The sequence below is a fragment of the Globicephala melas genome, chromosome 6 (genome assembly GCF_963455315.2).
Source record: "Globicephala melas chromosome 6, mGloMel1.2, whole genome shotgun sequence".
In the NCBI taxonomy this organism is placed as follows: Eukaryota; Metazoa; Chordata; class Mammalia; order Artiodactyla; family Delphinidae; genus Globicephala; species Globicephala melas.
The window spans coordinates 45,086,400-45,106,766 of NC_083319.1; the positions used below are offsets into that span (position 1 = coordinate 45,086,400).

Sequence of the window (20,367 nt, forward strand, 5' to 3'; positions counted from 1 at the left end):
GAGATCTTTATCTTCCTGGATTTCATTTTTATGAAATGAAAGAGTCATTGGCTCTACTTAGAGAATGTTTTCACTTGTATGTTCAGTCATTTTATTAGGTTTAATAGAACAGTATGCCAGAAACTGGATTTGTTCACTGATTTTTTTCCCCTAAAAGTACTAAGATAATTGTGGGCATTTTGATACACTTTTCACATAGTGTTCTGCCTATTGTGGCATATGGAGTTAGTGACTTACATTTTTATCAACAACTTTCCGAGCTGTGTGAAATTAATTTCCCTTGCTAAACATTATCTTGAGAATCTTGCATCTATTGATGTTCATCTTTTACTCTAAAAGATTATTTTCCCTTATAAATCTCAAGGGACTGGAAGTAATAGAAACTGAAGTCCTGTTTTTGTATCCACAGGATAGATACAGTTGGGCCACTCCAGTGTGAGCCTTTCCATGCTGCCCCATCAATGACCTGGAGGCTCTTTCTTTCCTCTCTTAGACGGAGAGAATATTTGGTCTCCATAGCAGCTTAGTTCTGGTTCTCTCTTGAGTAAAGACTGCTTAATTATATGGTGGTTTCATGATTAATGGACCATACTGTATTGAGGGTAGAAGTGAGACCACCAAACTCTTTTCATTTAGAATCTCAAGCTGCACTTGAACCCCGGTCGAGTTGAAAGGCTAGTGACCTACCCTCTAAACCATCTATAAAGCCCCTTAGTAGCATGTTTATTTAATCATATTCAAGATTGATTACTTTCTGAGAAACGAATTGATTTCTGTTTTTTAAACAGGAGAATGGAAAGATTATGCCAGCATCTACATTTGACATGGATAAGTTAAAATCCACATTGAAACAGTTTGTGAGAGACTGGAGTGAAACTGGGAAAGCAGAAAGGGATGCCTGCTACCAGCCAATCATTAAAGAAATTTTAAAAAATTTTCCAAAAGAGAGATGGTAAATAGTATCTTGTTTTTAACCAGTTTCTTTAAGATATGTAAGCACTGAGTTTCTCTAAGAGATATTTCACAGTGTTGATTCATTTTTACAAGTTGCTGTGTGACTGTATTTTTTCATGTGTGGGTGTATGCTGTTATATTTGTTCTTGGGTACTTTGTGTGAGATTGCAGTTAGTGTTTTGAATAATTATTGCTCTAGCACTATCGGAAATTACTCTATCTAGAAATTACATAATGAGAAGATTAGATTGAATGTTCATTATCAGCGACATTTTTTTTTATAATTTGCTTTATAGCAGAGCAAAAAGCTGCAAACTATTTTAATTTTCCTCATTATGGCATATTTGTAAACAAGTGAGGGATCTATAGCTCAGAGAACAGATTCTTAACTTTTATATGCCATGAAAACCTTGAGCAGTCTGAAGCTCATAATTTTCATTTTCAGAATAACATAAGTGAATAAAATAACATCCATAGGATTACAAAGAAACCAGTTATTTTGAAATATACTTATGAAAATACTTAAAAAGAAAATGTTATGTAACCTGCTTTTTATCATGTATCACATTAAATAAAAGTCTTGCAGGAAGTGTTAATGTACTTTGAAAAGAACTAAATGGTATATGCTATTTTGAGAATCTCAACAGCTAATGTGAAGTGAAAATATATATGATTTCTATTGGTGATACAGTTACAGGTACTCCTAAAACTACTATTGTTTGTTGTCTACATTCATAATTGACAAAAGAATAATCAGTTAAAGGTTAATGAAATGAAAATGTAATTTTTTTCCACCCCCTTATAGGTACAGTGAATTCTGTCTGTAGACCTCTTTGGTCCATGGATCCCAGGTTAGGAACCTGACTTACAGGTTATATATTTAAAGAGAACCAGTGGGTGGAGTTCAGTCTGTTGTTTAAAAGGACCATTGTAGTGCGAGAGGCTCCTTTTCCTCATCTTCTTCCCCTCCTCATTGATTGACATCTTTAAGATTGGATGTATCCATTCAGAAATTTCCGTACATATGTGTGTGTCCCTTCTCTTCCTCTCTTTTTTGAAAACTTTTTATTTTGAAATAACTTCAAAATTACAGATAAATTGTATGAATTGTACAAAGAGCTCCCATGTATTTTTTTTACCTAAATTCACCAATTCTTAGCATTGTACCTTTGCTTTTTTATTTCCTTTCCTATTTCCCTTCCTTTCTCCTTCCCCGCTTTGTTAGTCTATAGCCGTACATATACACGATAATTACTTAAACTATTTGAGAGATTAGTTTCCATATATCATGCTTTTTCACTGCTTAATACTTGAGTTTTTTTCCTTAAGAACAATGATACTCTTACATAAGCATACAGTGCAGTTACCAGATTGAGGAAATTTAAACTTGATTACTGCTTTCTAATCAATGATCTATATTTAAGTTGCATAAATTATCCTAATAACGTCCTTTATGACACTTATTTTTCTGTACAGTTTAGGATCCAACCCAGGATATTGTGTTATGTTTAATTCTAATGTCTTTAATCTGGAACAGTTCTTAGGCCTTTTTTTTGACTTTCATGATATTAACATTTTTGAAGAATACAAGTAAGTTATTTTATAGACTCTTCCTCAGTTTGATATTGTCTGATGTTTCTTCATGATTAGATCTAGATTATGTGTACTTTCTCAAAATAATAGATAATTGATGTTGTATCCTTTTCAGGATATCACCTTCAGAGACATGCAAAGTCTGTTAGCCCATCATTGATGATTCTAATCAAGATGTTATTTGGTTTTCCCACTGTTTAGTTACTGTTTCTCTTCTTTTTTTAAAAAAAATAATTAATTAATTTATTTCACCGCGTTGGGTCTTTGTTGCTGAGCGAGGGCTTTCTCTAGTTGCGGCGAGCAGGGGCTACTCTTCGTTGTGGTGCGAGGGCTTCTCATTGCGGGGCTTCTCTCATTGCAGAGCATGGGCTCTAGACGCTCGGGCTTCAGTAGTTGTGGCTCACAAGCTCTAGAGCGCAGACTCAGTAGTTGTGGCACATGGGCATAGTTGCTCCGTGGCATGTGGGATCTTCCCAGACCAGGGCTCGAACCCATGTCCCCTGCATTGGCAGGTGGACTCTCAACCACTGCGCCACCGGAGAAGTCCCTGTTTTTTTTTTTTTTATGGAAGTAAGCAGATAAGTACTTTTTTCTTTTTAAATACCTCCTTTTTCATACACAAAATGGAGCATACTATATATTTTATTTTGCACTTTCCTTTTTCCACTTAATCCTCGATTAGCTCTGTATCAGTTCATGGAAATTTTACCCAATCTTTTTTTTTTTTTTAAAACAGTTTCAGAATACTTCAACCAGTCTCTTATATTTGGTTATTTAAGTGAAGTAGCTGGCAGTATCTTGCAATTATAATGCTACAGTTAATAACCTTGTGCATGTATATTTTTGTATTTTTGGAGATGTATCTTTAGTGTAAATTCTTAGATGTGGAATTGCTGCATCTGAAAGGTAAATGTATATTGGTTGCTGTGCAACAAAATACCATAAATTTAACTGCTTAAAACAACACATATTTATTATTTCATAGTTTCTGTGGGTCAAAAGTCTGGGCATGGCTTCACTGAGTTCTCTGTATAGGATCTTATAAGGCTGTAATCAAGATGTCTGCTGGGCTGTGTTCTCATCTAGAGGCTTGACTGTAGAAGCATTGACTTCGAAGCTCACTCAGGTTGTTGGCAGGATTTGTTTCATTGTGGTTTCAAAGTAACCATGTTAAAGGAAACAATTCAGTGGCATTAAGTACATTCACAGTATTGTGCATCCATCATCTCTGTATACTTCTAAAACGTTTTCATCAACCCAGAATAAATCCCATACCCATTAAACAGTTACTTGCCATTCTCTTCACCCCATTCCCCACCTTTGTCAGCAGTATGACTAGATGTGGTTTTCTTTGTGTTTCTCCCACTTGAGGTTGGCTTTGCTTTTGGAGGTTTGAGTAGATATATATCACCGAATCAATAATTCTTTGCTCTTATCTCTTCACATGTTTCTCCTACCTTTTTCTCTATTTCTTTCTCTTAGGGATGCCAGTTACATATATATTAAACTGTTTGCTATTGTCTCTCAGGTTTCAAGTGGCTCTTTTTCTACATTGCCCCTCCGTTAACTCATTTTATATTTTAGTTTGGATAATTTCTATTGACTTCCCCTGAACTTCACTGATTCTTTATTATGCCAGTCTGTTGATAAGCCCATTGAAAGACTTGAAAATATCTGTTTTATTTAGTGAGCCTTTAACATGTAACGGAAGCTGATCCACCTTGTTTGAATACTTTTATGTCTGTGTGCCATGTAGATTGTCTTTAGCTGAATAAGTATGAAAATCACCCAGTGTATTTCTGCTTGTGACCAGTAGTTTTTTGGCATGCTGTGCTGTAATTATGTTCTGAACACACAGGTGAAGGGATAATAGATTCGTTGTATACTTTTGATTTTTTTAATCACTTAAAGCTTTCATAATTTTTATTCCATTGTTGATGAAGTCATGACACTACTGATGTTCAATTCTATAAATATTTATTCAGTCAAGTGTATAGAGTTCTGGGTGTGAGACCCAGAAATAGCTCAGTAAGCGAGTAACTTTGGACGCCCCACAATTGAATTTATCATTATTTCAGCCATGTTGTCAGACTTAAAAAAGAAAAAAAAAGACGACTGCTTATTTCTGCATGTCCAGATATCTAATGTACAAGATTCAGATGTAGAATCGGTAATAATTCACTGCCTTTTTGTGTGTGCTCTGCAGATATGATTTAGAAAGAAGTTTTTTAGTGACGTGTTTTTTCTAGAAAGAAGTTTATTCTTAGGCTTCAAAGCTAGGCAGATTTCAAATATTCAACTACAGATATTTCAGATTTCAGATTTCAAATGCTTGGCATATATAGTACTCACTTGACAAGCTTTTAATTTACATTTTTATTGTCCATAGGCTTTGTTAATGCATTTTTATACTTTATTATGTCTGGATTGAAGATGATTTTCATAGATAAGATTGTGTGATAAGATTTGACTCTCTTTCTTTTTTTGCATGTGTTAATCCATTGTTAGATATATGATTTGCAAATATTTTCTCCCGTTCTGTAGGCTGTTTTTACTTTCTTGATAGTGTCTTTTGATGTACAAAATTTTATAATTTGAAGTCTAGTTTATCAGTTTTTTTCTTTTGTTACCTGTGCTTTTCATACCATATCCATTAAATCATTGCCAAATCCAGTGTCATGAAGATTTTCCCCAATATTCTCTTCTAAGAGTTTTATAATTTTAGTTCTTAAGCTTAGGTATTTGGTCCATTTTGAGTTAATTTTTGCATATGGTATCAGGTAAGGGTCTGACTTCATTCTTTTACATGTGAATATCCAGTTTTCCCAGCACCATTTGTTAAAAAGACTGTCTTTTCCCCCCATTGAATTGTCTTGGCACTGTCCTTGAAAATCAATTGACCATATGTGACGGTTTATTTCTGGACTCTCTATTCTATTCCATTGGTCTATGTGTCTGCCCTTTGCCAGTACCATACTATTTAAATTTCTGTAGCTTTGCAATTTTTGAAGTCAGGAAGTGTGATTCGTACATTTTATTCTTTTTCAAGATTGTTTTGGCTATTTGGGGCTCCTTGCAATTCCATATGAATTTCAGAGTCAGTTTTTCCATTTCTGTGAAAGAGGCTATTGGAATATTGTTAGGGAGTGTGTTGAATAGGTAGATTGTTTTTGGTGTATTGATATCTTAATAATGTTAAATCTTCGTATCCATGAATACAGGATGTCTTTCCATTTATTTAGGTGTTCTTTAATATCTTTAAGCTTTGTTTTTTAGTTTTCAGTATACAAGTTTTCAATGTAACACCTCCTTGTTTAGATTTATTCCTAAGTTTTAAATTCTTTTAGATGCTATTGTAAATGGAATTGTTTTCTTAATTTCCTTTTCTGATTGTTCATTGCTGATGTATAGAAACAACTAACTTTTTTATGTGTTCATCTTGTACTCTGCAACTGCTTAATTTGTTTATTAGCTCTAGTAGCTTTCTTCTGGATTCTTTGTGTTTTTCTACATATAGGAGCATCTCATCTGTGAATATAGTTTTTACCTCTTCCTTTCCCCATTTAAATAGCTCTGGAAGTACATAACAGTACATAGCAGTGGTGAAAGGGGGCATTTAGCTCTGGGTTTTTCATAAATACCCTTTTTTATATTGAGGAATTTTCCCTGTATTCCTGTTGTCCTGAGAGTTTTTGTCATGAAAGAATGTTTTGTCATATACCTTTTCTGTGTCAGATGAAATGATCATTTTTTTTTCCTTTGTTCTATTAATTTTCTTCTATTCTTAAAGCCTACCTTTGTTTACTTTAATAAATGTTACAAGTTTTTTTGTTAATTTTTATCGATAGTCTTACCTTAAATATTCTACAACTATTAGAATTATAATCTAGTCTCATTATTTCCTTATTTTTCATACTTTTTATAAATATATGTTTTCAGTTTAAGGAACTTTTATAAATATTGCTGCTTCCAAAAATATATTCTTAAAGTTCCTACTTGGTGCACTCTCTCAATGTATATACTGTTTATAAAATAATGGATAATATAGTTTGATAGCTTTTGTAAACATAAAATCCAGGTATTTCTCAAAATTCAAAATATCTTTGTTTCTGAAAAGCAGGTTGTGAGATAAGACTTTTTACTGTTGGAGTATACAAAAGTTTGGGTATTTTTGGAAGGCCAAATGCTTAAGTCAGCATAATTTCTAGCACTTTAAACATGATTTCGTTCATACTCAGTGATCATTGAATCATGTGTATTACCATGGTATCCAGTCAGCGTAACAATGTTAGCTGTACTAAAAAGGCATGTCATTGTTAAAGGTACTTACTGAACTAGCACAAGTATTATTTTACTATTATTTATCTGTTATTGTTATTATTATTTTAAAATTTATTTATGTATTTTTGGCTGCATTGGATCTTAGTTGCAGCACGTGGGATCTTTCATTGTGGTACGCAGGCTCAGTAATTGTGGCGTGGGGGCTCTCTAGTTGTGGCGCACGGGCACAGTAGTTGCGGTGCGTGGGCTTAGTTACCTCGCGGCATGTGGGATCTTAGTTCCCCAACCAGGGATCAAACCCGCGTCCCTTGCATTGGAAGGACCACCAGGGAAGTCCCTGTTACTGTTGTTGTTATTATTATTACTGTTGGCAGATACAATGTAGACTGGTGAGAAAAGGATGAATTCACTCAGTGTTTCTAACATTAACTCTTAATGTTTCTTTAAAATAAGTAAATGAAAAAAATTTTGAAGAGGTAAAACGTTTTGCAGGGTTCAAAATTTTAAAGGTTTCAAAGGATGTAAAGTTTCCTACCCAGCTACCCATTTCCGTTCCCTGAAAGTAATCAATGTTATAAAAGTGGACATTGATATATGAACTTTAAATGAAGTGCACCAAAATATCAAACTTTATTTTTGGCATTCTGGTACCCAATGGAAAATTTACATGTTTCTTCCTACGTCATTTGTTTTGCTTGTTAAACTTAGATTGGTTTCCTTATAATAGATAAGATGAGCTATTAAAAAAAAAACTTAAAAAATAAACCTAATAAAATACAGCAAAGTCTTTATCCATATTAAAGTTATAACTTTGCCATAAAAAGTAAACTCCGAGTCCTGGAAAAGGGAAATAATTATAGCCCTTCAGAATCCAGGTTGACTCTAGGTAAATCCTGGTTAAGTTTGGGTCTCAGATAAATTTTTAGGATTCTGTTTGTGCCACAGCAAGCACGTGAGAATTTTATATTTTTACACTCAGGCTGAATTTGACTTACATTTATGTCAGCTAGCCTTTGGATTGTGTTCTTTTCTTTTTGAAATTTCAATAAAGGCCTTTTCTAACTGAGCTGTCTGCAAAAAACAATATACCTAAATATGCATAAATTAACTCTACTTGTGATCATTAAAATAATTTTTCCTATGAAAGCATATTTGTCTTATCAGTTTGTCCAATTTGTTCCTGTTTAGAATTTTTAAGCGTCTGAGTTTACAAGTACAAGCAGTTTTGAAGCCACAGATTAACATCTATATTGGGGTCTATTTTTAAATTAAGGAAATGCTGTTTTAATTGTGCTGAATGCCAAACACTTCAGTAGTTATTAGCTCAAGAATTTAGTGCCATAAAGTTTATAGTTGCTAAGGAGAGATTCTTAGGTACGAGTCCTATTTGAAATGGGAAATCACAACCATGTAGAATCATATTCTCTTAATGAATCCTGAAAATTTCTGGACTGTACTTTCTAGAGCTTAATTTTGTTAACCCATTCTATTTTAGAAGAATTTGAAGTGATATTTTGTTTGTTGGTGGTAAATCTATTATGCCTTTGCATTTCAGTATATGTCTAACACTTCAAGAAGACTATGATATACTATTGACTATATTGAATATATTTTTTCTTTTATATAGTTGAGCATTAGGAAGAAATATGCTGAGCTTTAAAGAAGCATTTTTCACTTAGATTGAAATAAAGAATGTAAGTTATAATTTATAAAAGGATTTAAAAAAATCATATTGTTTAATCTATCAGAGATAGTAACTGTTAAGATTTACACATTTTAAAAGGATTATTTTTAGCTGTAAGAAACCATTTTAAAAGAGCAAATGGAGATTGCCAAATAATGCCGAAGTAGTTTAGAGACTGAAAATAGTCTCTTTTTTCTCTCCAGAAAGTCCTCTTAGAACAAAGACAGATATATATTTCAGATTTCTTTCAAATCAAGATCTCAAGCACCTACATTCCAGGATTTCAAGTGCTTACAAACCTAGAGTAATAACTCAGTGGAAAAACAATTCAAGACTATAACCTAGTAGAAAAATAATGTAAATAGTAAACAGAAAAAGAAATACAGGGTGCTTAATCTCATATAAAAATGCAAATGTAAAAACCACACTAAGGGGCTTCCCTGGTGGCGCAGTGGTTGAGAGTCCGCCTGCCAATGCAGGGGATGCGGGTTCGTGCCCCGGTCTGGGAAGATCCCACATGCCGCGGAATAGCTGGGCCCGTGAGCCATGGCCGCTGAGCCTGCGTGTCCGGAGCCTGTGCTCCACAATGGGAGAGGCCACAACAGTGAGAGGCCCGCGTACCGCAAAAAAAAACAAAACAAAAAAACAAAAAAAACACACTAAGATGCCATTTTCATCCATTATATTGTAAAGATTTAAAAGTTATATAACTTACTGAAGGTGTGAGGAAACATGTTGCTGATGGAAGAATAAATTAGTAAAATTTTATGGAGGGCAACTTGGTAATTTTAACAAAATTCAAATGCATATCTTTTGATCCTTGCAGTTCAGTTTTGGGAAAGCTATCCACAGAGGTACATGAGGGAAACTATTTATGCCAAGGATATTAGTTTTAATGTTATAATAACAAGAGATTGGAAACAATCTAGTCCTTAATTATCAAATTTTGATACATTATTATACAGTATTACAATGGACTACTTATTCAGTCATAAAACAGATTAAGAAAGCTCTGTGCACAGATTGGGAAAGAAGTTCAAGATACATTAGATCAGGATTGGTAAACTTTTTCTTAAAGGGCCAGCTAGAAAATATTTTAGATTTTCAAGGCAATGTGGTCTCTGGGGACTGACTATTTCGCTCTCTTGTCATGGGAATGCAACCATAGACAATACATAAATGACTGGACATGGCTGTGTTCTAAAACCTTATTTGCAACTACAGGTGAGGCTAGTGGGTCATAGTTGCTGACCCCTGTATTAAATGAAAGAAGCGAAGTGATGAACTAGGTATATAAACTATCATAGAGATATGAATGAAGTACTGAAAGCATTGAGAAGTGACTTAAAGCTTTGCCTGGGATATTTGGAAAAAGAAAGACTTTATAGATTCGGTGATAATTTAAGCTCAGTTTCTATAGGAGCTCTAAAGATTAAGGTGAGAAAGTGTTTTCTGAAATGGATGAGAAGTTGTCTTGCTGATATACGGAGTTCTTTATTGGGAGTAGATAAGGAAGTTGGGACCATATTTTTGAAGGGGCCAGACACTAATTCTGATTTCTAACCCACTTTCTAGTTTGAATAAAAAGTGTTTCAACATCCAACTCTATTAAACCTTGACATTTTGCCATAGTTGCTTCAGATCTCTTTTTTCTGTATTTTTTAAAAGAAACATTACAGATACACTTGAAACTGCCCTGCAAACAATACAGAGCACATTCTTCTCTCTTTCCAGAGATAACAACTAATATAAATTTGTTACTCTAATCTTACCTTCCTGCATTAGCTACGTGTCTATATACATGTACATAAACAACACATTGTGTTCTGTGTGTTTTAAAAGGCCATATAATGGTTTGTGGTGTCATTTCACAATTGTTTTTTTGCTCAGAATTGTGTTTTTATGATTTCTCTGTATGGACCAGCACTGTTCAACAGAAATACAATGCAAATTGCCTGTGTTACTTTAAATTTTCTCGTAGTCACATAAGAAGTGTAAATGGAAACAGGTGAAATTAATAATATACTTTAATAACCCAGTATATCTAAAATATATTAACATATAATCAGTATACAAGATTATTAATGAGATATTTTACATTCCTTTTTTATACTAAGTCTATGAAATCTGGTATTTATTTTATACTTGAAACACATCTCAATTAGAACTAACCACATTTTGAGTATTTAGTAGCCACAAATGAGTTGTGGCTTTTACCATGTGAATTGCTGTGATTCAAATAGAACCCAGCACTTTTGATGCTTGAAAGTTGTGCATACTCCTATCACCAGGGGTCAGCTAAGTGTCACTCTGCTGACACACCGAGAAAAAGAATTTTGTCTGTTGGAATTTGCTGATTTGCAGCTGCTATGCAAAAATCATTCTGTGTACAATAAAGGAAACTTCTTTCAAGAACATTTCCTGCTGGTAAAATAGTTGGATCACAAAGGTTGGTGCAAACATGATCCACGGCCTCTTCAGACACAGGGGCTCTCTGTCGTCTTCATTCTTGCTTGTCTGGGAAACCATTGAAACTTTTCCCACTATTATCAGAGGTGTTAAATTTGTAGTGAATATACTGCTTCTCCATAGTTGGGCCTTAATAACTACATAAACTTGTTTGCTTGCCAATTTTTTGCCGAGACTCTCAAACAGGCAACATTTGATTACTGAGGCACATATTAGTCATATGGCTCTATTCCCGGTTTTCTAAGTTTAAGTCAGTTCACCATTAAGGTCTATACTTAGACTTATATGTCTCTTATTCTCCACAGAGTAGAAATGCCCTTGACTTTATAAGAACTCATACTAGAAAATGCCTTTTAGAGTGCCTTAGTTTTATACACATTGTGTTTAGAGAGACTTTCTTTTATGCTGTTAATATCCCTTATATGAAGACCCAATTGGGGGAAAAAAATCTAGCTAAGAACAAAGATTTGGGGAAGAATTCTCCCATTCAGTGCTTGATTCTTGATCATTTTTTCAGTTCTTAGAGAATTTGTTTTAATGTGTCTCCTTTAATATTCCCACTAAAATCCTTCTTTTTTCTTTCTGTAATACAAATAATTGATCTATAGTAATCTCTACTAACTCTTGATAGATCTATAGTAATCTCTACTAACTCTTGATAGATCTATAGTAATCTCTACTAACTCTTGATAGATCTATAGTAATCTCTACTAACTCTTGATAGATCTATAGTAATCTCTACTAACTCTTAAGGTAAGGCTTGATGTATTCTGTATTCCATGGCTTTATGACAGCCTTTTAATAGCATTTTTATATAGAAACTTTCTGCCACAAGGTAGGGATAAAGAGTTCTATAGGCCTGATCAGTTTGGAAGTATTTGGTAATAGCTATCATAAAGTTAACTTTCTTTAAGTGAACAAAATAAATATTAATACAGTTATTAACACAACTTTCCCTTAAGTTTGACATGATTTCTAATTTCTGCATGGTAATCTTTTACTCGGATTATGAGCCGTTCAGAAATTGATTATTAGTGATTGTTTTTATAAAAATTTAAATACTCTATGAATTTACTTCCAGATCCTTTTACTTTCTGTTGCATTACCTTAATTTTTTAAAAAAAATCTAAGCTGAAAACAGCCACTTGTAAAAAAACATGATTTTGATTGGGCAAATGGGAACTGGGAAAAGAAAAAAGGTAGTAGTTCTGGAGAGTAAGTGTTTTGGTGTGTCTGGTGGGGAGTAGAAAATGACAGTGGCCGGTCCTTTATACAAGGGCTAGCATAGAGTCCTACAGCTAGGAGTTTTTCAGATTCTAGTATTAAAAATATATATGTTCATGTTAGATAACTGATATAGGTAGGCTTGAACAGAATGAGAGCACGTACCCATTCTCTTTATTAAAAATTAGTGTTCGCACATACAAACATATTGCATATAGTCTGGAATGAAAAGGAAACATTCTATTTTATTTTAGTGAAAACTATTATAAGGCACCTTGGCATTAGTTTGTCCATGTCAAGTATTAAAGAATATCTTACTAATCATATTAAGCCTATTTGTCAGAAATCATTTTTAACAAATTTCAGTTTATGCCTTATTGTATATATAAAATTCAGCAGTAAAACAGACTAAATAGACTTTGTTGCGATTTTTATACAAATACATGTTCCATATATAGATATTTAAGATTGAAGAATGCTGGGCAAATTCCTTTGTTACTGTATTTGTAGACTGAATTTTCAGAAGCCCCATAGTTCTATTTGTTTCTTTTCATTTCAAAGTGGGAAATGCTAAAGGTTATCATATGGGCTACTAGTAAAAAGTCCTGTTGCCATTTGGAGAACATCAAACTTAAAGCCCGTACAGTTTAAAGATAAAAAAGAATTGTTCATGGGAGTAGACTTGGAAATTGGATTTGACTTATGAGCTAAATTTGGGGAATACAGACAATAATGAAATTCCTTTTTAATTGACACAATGACAGCTGATTATACACATTTTTCTCTGGTTTTTCACAAGAACACATTTTAGTTCCCTTAGGCTTATGTTGATTTGCCAGAAGTACTGAGAAAAGTCTTTGCTTTGCTAAGGCTTTTCAGTGGTCTGAAAATAGAATGACAGATGTTACAGTAAAGGAAATTTGTGATGGTAAAGTGATGCTAATAAGTGGAGAACAGTTTGATTGTGAACCTCTGGTTTGGTGTGATATGTTTGCCATCATATATGCTCAATTAGAAGGCAGTTCCCCATTTTCCCCATGAGAATATCCCAGCTCCAGCTTCTTTTGCCATTTGAAATATATAAGATTTTAAGGAGAGACCTGACACATTAAGATCTGCTTGTACTTAATTTGGTCACATAAACCATTGTATTACATATAGAATTCAGAAATAAAGTTATGTCTTGTTTGACTGTCTCATATGCTAAAATAATTTTGTTCAGTCTCTTCGTATGTTTAGGGATCCTTTTTGGAATAATTTGTCTTCCCAGATAGGCGATAGCTACTAGGAATATGAGTGTCTTCATAAGTCTTGGATATAAGGCGACTCCTTTTTCTTCTTAAAAATAATACTTTGGGGATAAAACCCTAACACAACAACTGAACATTTGATAATTCTTTATATCCTTATTTCTCACTGATATTTAGAAGTATTTCTCAAATTTAAGAAGTCAGAGTCTTGAGTGAGCTTATTCTTACTAAATATCTTAAGTTTTTAGTTGTTAATATGGATTTTGTCTATTTTTTTTCCCCTTTTCTTTGAGGGGTTGGACATAATTGCCTTATTTCATTTCAGGGATCCTTCTAAAGTAAATATTCTGGTACCTGGTGCTGGACTAGGAAGACTGGCCTGGGAAATAGCTATGCTAGGTTATGCTTGTCAAGGAAATGAATGGAGTTTTTTTATGCTCTTTTCTTCCAACTTTGTACTCAACAGGTATTTAATTTACTTTTTGCTGGAAATAGTAATTTCTCAGAATCAGATTGACTTACCTATTTTTGCAGAATTCTGAATTTGAAGATAAGTACGTAGTGTTTAAATATGGTATATATCATAAATGTTTCTGATTAAAATTAAATTGCTTATACAATTACTACTTTAATTAGTTGCCTAGTTAACAGAATGTTGAACGGGATGGGTAAGTGATATTTTAAAAAGTGATTGGGTACTCCATGAAACTGAAATGATTTCTCTGCAGAATTTTGGGCTAAGTATTGTCCTGGAAGGAGTATTTTCTTATTGTTTCTTAAACTTATTCACCCCTTTGTTTCTTTAGTGGAGTAAGATTATAATGTAGCAATCATAATTTTTTTCTTAGTCAAATTCTTATAAATGGCTCACATATCTGAGTTGGAAAGATCTCGCAGAACTTCTGTGGCCTCATTTAGAAAGTAGTGGAAAAGAGTTTTTAAAGCGAGAAGAGGTGTGTTAGAGAAAAAAATAAATAGCTGCCTTGTTTAAATAATGTGTTGTCTTGATAGCAGTGTGAGTTAGGGGAGAGTGAGAAGGTAGAAAGGAGAGTGTTGTACAAAATAATTAAAATAATTAGGTAACAAACAAAACCCATACCTTTTTTGAAAAAAATACTTAGACTTTTTTACTTGAGCTTGAGTTTCAGTGATATATTTTTAAAAATTTGAGTGAAAATAGCACATTTATATATCTGAATTTACCTTAATTTTGTTTCTGTGTTTTAATCCGTGATTGGTTACTCATCTACATGCCTATGTGGAGTTTCAGATAATTGGGTAGAGTGTAGTGGTAACACTTTTAAGTATTAATTATATAAGTAAATCTTCAATCAAACAGATTATATTTTAGTGTTTAAAGTAGATTTCCCTGGTAAAATATTTAGTTAACACTGAATTTTATGCTCATATTTTGCAGATGTTCTGAAATTAATAAATATAAGCTTTATCCCTGGATTCATCAGTTTAGCAATAACCGGAGGTCAGCTGATCAGATTCGACCCATCTTTTTCCCTGATGTTGACCCCCACAGTCTTCCTCCCGGTTCTAACTTTTCTATGACAGCAGGAGATTTTCAGGAGATATACTCAGAATGCAGTAAGTCCAAAGATCACATGCTTTATTGTAAATTTAATGAGCTAATTTTATACTAGGCCAGCGTTGTGGTCATTCATTTTGACGATAGAATATAAGGTATACTTCAACGACAATTTAGAATATTTTCAAAGTTATGTATAAGGCAGTGATGGGAAATATAAAGAAATATGAGATCCCACAATTAAGAAATTTAGAATCTGTTGGGTCTATTAACATAAGACAACATGTAAACAAAGGTTGAGTAATGAATACAATAAAGATGGAAGTAGGTTAGTGTGAGAAGTGAGCTCTTTGTGGAGAGGCTGTGACTTGAAGGATAGGGAGGAATGGCATTCAGAGGTACAAAGATATGAATGAGTTAGGTAATCGGGGATGGTAGAATAGCCTTACTGGAAGGAAAAAGGACATTTGGGGATTTAATGGGCGATACGGCTAGAGAAGTAGGTTGGTTCCAGATTGTGGATGACCTTTATAATCAGGCTATGAAGTTTGGACTTCAGCCTGGCAAAATGTTGAAGAAATTTGAGCTAGGCATTAGAGAAAGGGAGATGATAATGGGGAAAGAGGAGAGAGGGATTGGCAATAAAAGGAAGAAAAAAAATAGCAGGCTGAGGGGTCAGCAAGTTCATTCATTTAACAGGTATTTGTTGAGTACCTGCTAAGTAGCAGGCATTGCAAAGAGAGCAGTGAGCAAAACAAAGCCCCTGTGCACAGGGAACCCATATTCTAGTTCGGAGAGAGAGGCGATAACAAATTAATATTGTGAGGAAGAAAAAATAAGGCAGGGTAAAGGGAATAATGAGTGACTGGGGAGAGACTGCTGGTTTATACAGAATTCCCAGGGAAGATCTTTCTAAAAGGGGAACTTAAGAAGAAAGATTGAGCAGAGAACCTCAAAGGAATGAAGAAGCAAGCCATTCAGATATGTGGGGGAAAGTGTTGCAGGGGGAATGGCAAAGGAAAGAAGATTAGGGAGTGGGAAGTATGCTTGTTCTGCTCAAGAAGAGTAAGAGGGTCAGTTTGGCTGGGGTTTGATAAGCAGTGGGCAAATGATGGGAGATGAGGTTGGAGTGGGTTTGGTGAGGCTGACTCGTAGGCCACAGCGAAGACTTTGAATTGTGTTCTGAGAGAAATGGGAGGCCTTGGAGAGATTAGAGCGGGAGAGGAACAAGATAGTAAAGTTTTTGTTTTTCCCTGAACGCTGACCTTGTGAAAACCTGCACTCTGAAGGTAGAAGGAGGGAGATAGAAGGTGTTAGGTGCTGGGGGTAAGTTAGGGAGCAGGGTCTCAAAATAGGAGTGAAATAATGGAAAACATTGCTTTGTCAAGTAAAAGTGACTTTCTTCTGGAGCAGGTTTGAAAGAGGAGATGGTGAAGGTAATCCGCAGTTGGATCAAGTGCCTTATTTGTACAGACAGCCACCTTCAATGCAGTCTCTTCTGTCTCTGTGCCAGGCCACAGCCTCCAGAAGGCAAACAGAGTTCTCTGCTGGGTTCCCACCCACTGCTGCTGACTGCCCCCATCCCCCTTTTCAACTGGCAGTTCTCCAAAGTACTGGTGGACGCTTATGTGTTCTGATGCCATTCATTTCTCAATTGGCAGCAAATGCATGCAGTCTTTTTGAAACCTTCCGGAATTGGTAGCTAACACTGGTTTAAATCACAACTTAAAATTCAGATATTATTTCATCTTAACTGATGTAAAATGAAGGCTAGAAGTTGAAAAGATTATAAACAAAACTCTTATAAATATTATTTGGTAAGGATATAGTGATATAGGTTATCAAAAATGATTTCCAAATTGATTACCTTATCAAATTAGTAATAAAAGCTCTTATGAATTACAAAGTATCTCATAAATGTTTATTTGGTAGCCTTGATTATAGCAGTTGATTGGAAGAGTTTAGCTTCTATACCCCTGCAGTTAAATGAAATATTCATAGTCTGTAAAGAGGTAACTGGTACCTTTATAGAATTCATTAAAAGAAAGGCAAAATAATATAACATGTAGTAATTTGATTTTCCTTGAATAGGTACTTGGGACTGTATTGCTACCTGTTTCTTCATAGACACAGCTCACAATGTAATTGATTATATTGACACAATATGGAAAATACTCAAACCAGGTGGAATTTGGATAAATCTAGGTAAGTTCCTCAGTATTTATTAGAATTTACACATTAATCTGAGTACTTAGAGCTGTTCTGCATTTGGTAACTTCACAGTACTAAATGTTCACGGAAGTTGTAATTATGTCATACATGTTTTAAAACCTCTGCAGTTTCCTTTAGACTGCATTCTAGTTAGTGGTACAGTTCCTCCAATCATAGTTAGTTCCTCCAAAAGCAGTAGAACCCCCAAAATTTGTATATTCATACTAGGTCAGTCTCACAGCAGTCATAATTTCAAAGAGGTACTAACTATTAACTTGATTATAATCGTTCCCTTATCTTCCCCACCCTCCATTCCATGGAGACAACGCTTCCTTTAAGAAGGAAGTGTTCTTTTTTTATTTCTGTAATGAAACATTTGAGGGAAAGCACTTAATCTCTCCCCTGGAAACCTCCTCCCCAGTACATATACATACTAGGAAAAGAGTAGGTATGATAATTTTTGTGACTACCTTGAGTTTAAGAAAGGGTAGAAATATAATTTAATTTATGCAAAAGCCTTTTTACTGCATCCTATTGCCACGTGCTAGAAATCAAATAATGAGTATGACGTGGTCCTTCCCATCTAGAGTCTAAGGGAAATTGCCAATTTTATACTCTTCCTTTAAAATAAAGGGAGAATAATGATAATCAAGGTAAATATACTTGTCTTTTTTAGTAGGATATATAATCCATACTAAGGAAGACTTTATATTACATAAAAGTCAGATAAACATTGAGTCCTTGGTGTCTTCAGTATTGGTGTAGTTTTGTTGGTGGGTTCTGTTACGTGCTCTCTTTAATGATTTGACTTTACCAGAGATTTAGCCAGTAGGACTAAGCCTACAGGTAGTAGTAGCTCTTTTCCAGACTTCTCTTTAGAAGTCCATAGGAAAGATGAGAGCAGCTGTAAACTGTAGCCATGATATGAAGCAAATATCTCTAACCTTGGGTCTTCCTTAAAAGAAAAGTATTCTTTTTCCTGAGGAATGATTGACAGATAACATTACCTACTGGGTATTTGCTCCCTGTGGGTTAGGCATTATGTTAGCCACTTAAAAATACCTTGTTTAGTCTCAAAACAACCCTATGTTGAAATAGGATTATTGCTATTTTATAATTGAAGAAACTGAATCTTGGGTTAAGTAACTAGCAGAAAGGTTGTGGAGCTTATATATGGCAGAGACAGGCTGACAGCCCCCATCCAACCCCTTGAATGCCTAATCAGCTCCTCTGCAGGCTTGTGCTGGGTCAGTCTATAACTTAGCATTATTCTGACTATGCAGTCATTTGAGGGTTGGGGGTTTGTCCTGTACACTGTAGGATGGTTGACAGCATCCCTGGCTTGTACCTATTAGATTCCAGTAGTACTTCCCCAGTTGTGACAGCCAAAAATGCAAAACTACCCTTGATCAAAAACCATTGCTCTAACCTTGTGCTAATGCCCCAGTCCAGGCCCTCATCATTGCTTGCCTGGATTAATGCAGTAGTTTTCTTAAGAGTATCCCTGCTTTCAAGTTATCTTCAACCCTCTACACCTCTTTCAGTTTTTCCATTTACCACCAGAGTGATCTTCCCAAAGTGCAAATCTATCCCTGACAGACTCCCTGCATAAAAGTCTAACTTTGTTGGTAACCTAAACTCTTCTGGATGTGTAGTGCCCTTTGTGATCTTTCTTCTATCTTGTGTCTCAGCTTCATTTTTTCCTTTTCTTTTTTACTGCCGCTGCCCTGACCTCAGGTGCTAGTCCTCTGGCCTAGGAAGCCCTTTCTTTTTCTTCTCTGTTTTCATTTGGCTCCTCCCTATGTGCTCTTTAACACTCAGCTCAGGAGATCCTTTCAGATTGGGTTAAATATCCTGTATTTCTCTTTTATATTCTCACAGAATCTGTCCCTAGCATTTAACACATTGTGGTATAGTCAGTGATCTTTTTGTTTCCCCTACTAGTCTTTAAGCTTGATGAGGGCAGGAATCTAATGCCTCTTCCTCACTTGGAGTGAATTTTAAGCAACTGTTAGGTGTATGAATGGATGTATTGTTTCAGAATTTGAAATCAGGATCAAAGTAATGTTAAGATGCCACAGAAGTTTGCTGCCAAGGGACTTAATAAAATGGCATTTATATTGGTAAATTCATAACATTCCTATGGTTTTGGCTTCAGCCATGTGGACTTGGAAAATTAGTTTTATCTGTAAACTGAGAGTGTGTCCCCAGCCCTTCGGGGACAGTTTCACCCTAATCATGCTTACATAGACCAGAATGTCAACATACTCATATGTAATGAGAGAGGTAACTGCTAGCCATTCTGGAATACTAAAAAGTTACATTGGAAGTTAAATTGTAATGAAAAATTAGTGACATTATATGAGATTAGAGTTGGGAATATTATTAATTTATAAAATGCTTTAAGAGGTATTTAAGGTATTCACTTTAATGTTTCCTAGGTTCTGGAAAACTAGTGAGCTTTTCAAGGGAACTCTTCTGCATATGTCCTTTGGGAAAGGCTCTGGTCTGGCAAAATGCAGAAGAATGCCTGTGCATCCTGTGCAACTGTTTTTCATGGTGATCAGTACCCCTTAAATGCATTTATACAGAATTTATTTTTAAAAGTGGGGGTGTAGGTGTGCGTGTCTGTGCCCATGCACTGATACATTTATAGTTGGATAGCGGAGGGCAGGGAATTAGCAAATTGAATCTAACTTCATCTGGAAGGAGAAACAGGTTAAAGTACCAAAGGAGGTCTTTGTAAAGCGTAATGAGAAATGGAGCCTATCAGATTTGAAAGCACTGTAAACCTACAGAATTTTTAAAAACATGAACGATTTCCTATAAAAGGTGGATGATTGAACACATACATTATCTCCTCACTGAGATCTTGTTACAGTTTATAAAAAGGTATAAAACACACGAACAAATAATGGCAGGGATGTCATCAGGGGACGAAAGAATGTAACAGTATTTCAGAAGATGGGGTAGGTGGATAAGTTGTGCAAAGAGACCAACGTGAATAGAGCTGGTTGACGTGGAATAACCCTGGAAAATGAGGCACCAAATGAAAACAACATAAGTTGAAAAATCTATATTTAGGAAACAGTTGACCTCTTATGTAACCAAGATGCCTACCTTATGCCCCCTTCCAGTCCATGCTCAGGCAGGAGACCAGAAGT

At 34.8% G+C, this 20,367-nt stretch overlaps 1 protein-coding gene across 3 annotated transcripts in view; it reads left to right on the forward strand.

The window, feature by feature from the left end:
* Positions 1–20,367, forward strand: part of CARNMT1 (carnosine N-methyltransferase 1) — a 39,401-nt gene that overhangs the window by 8,124 nt on the left and 10,910 nt on the right. For all 3 annotated transcript variants that reach the window (XM_030876993.2, XM_030876992.2, XM_030876994.2), the window contains exons 3-6: positions 789–952; positions 13,781–13,921; positions 14,873–15,051; positions 17,084–17,197. In XM_030876993.2, the coding sequence (XP_030732853.2) occupies positions 789–952; positions 13,781–13,921; positions 14,873–15,051; positions 17,084–17,197 (598 nt within the window). The remainder of the gene's footprint in view (positions 1–788; positions 953–13,780; positions 13,922–14,872; positions 15,052–17,083; positions 17,198–20,367) is intronic.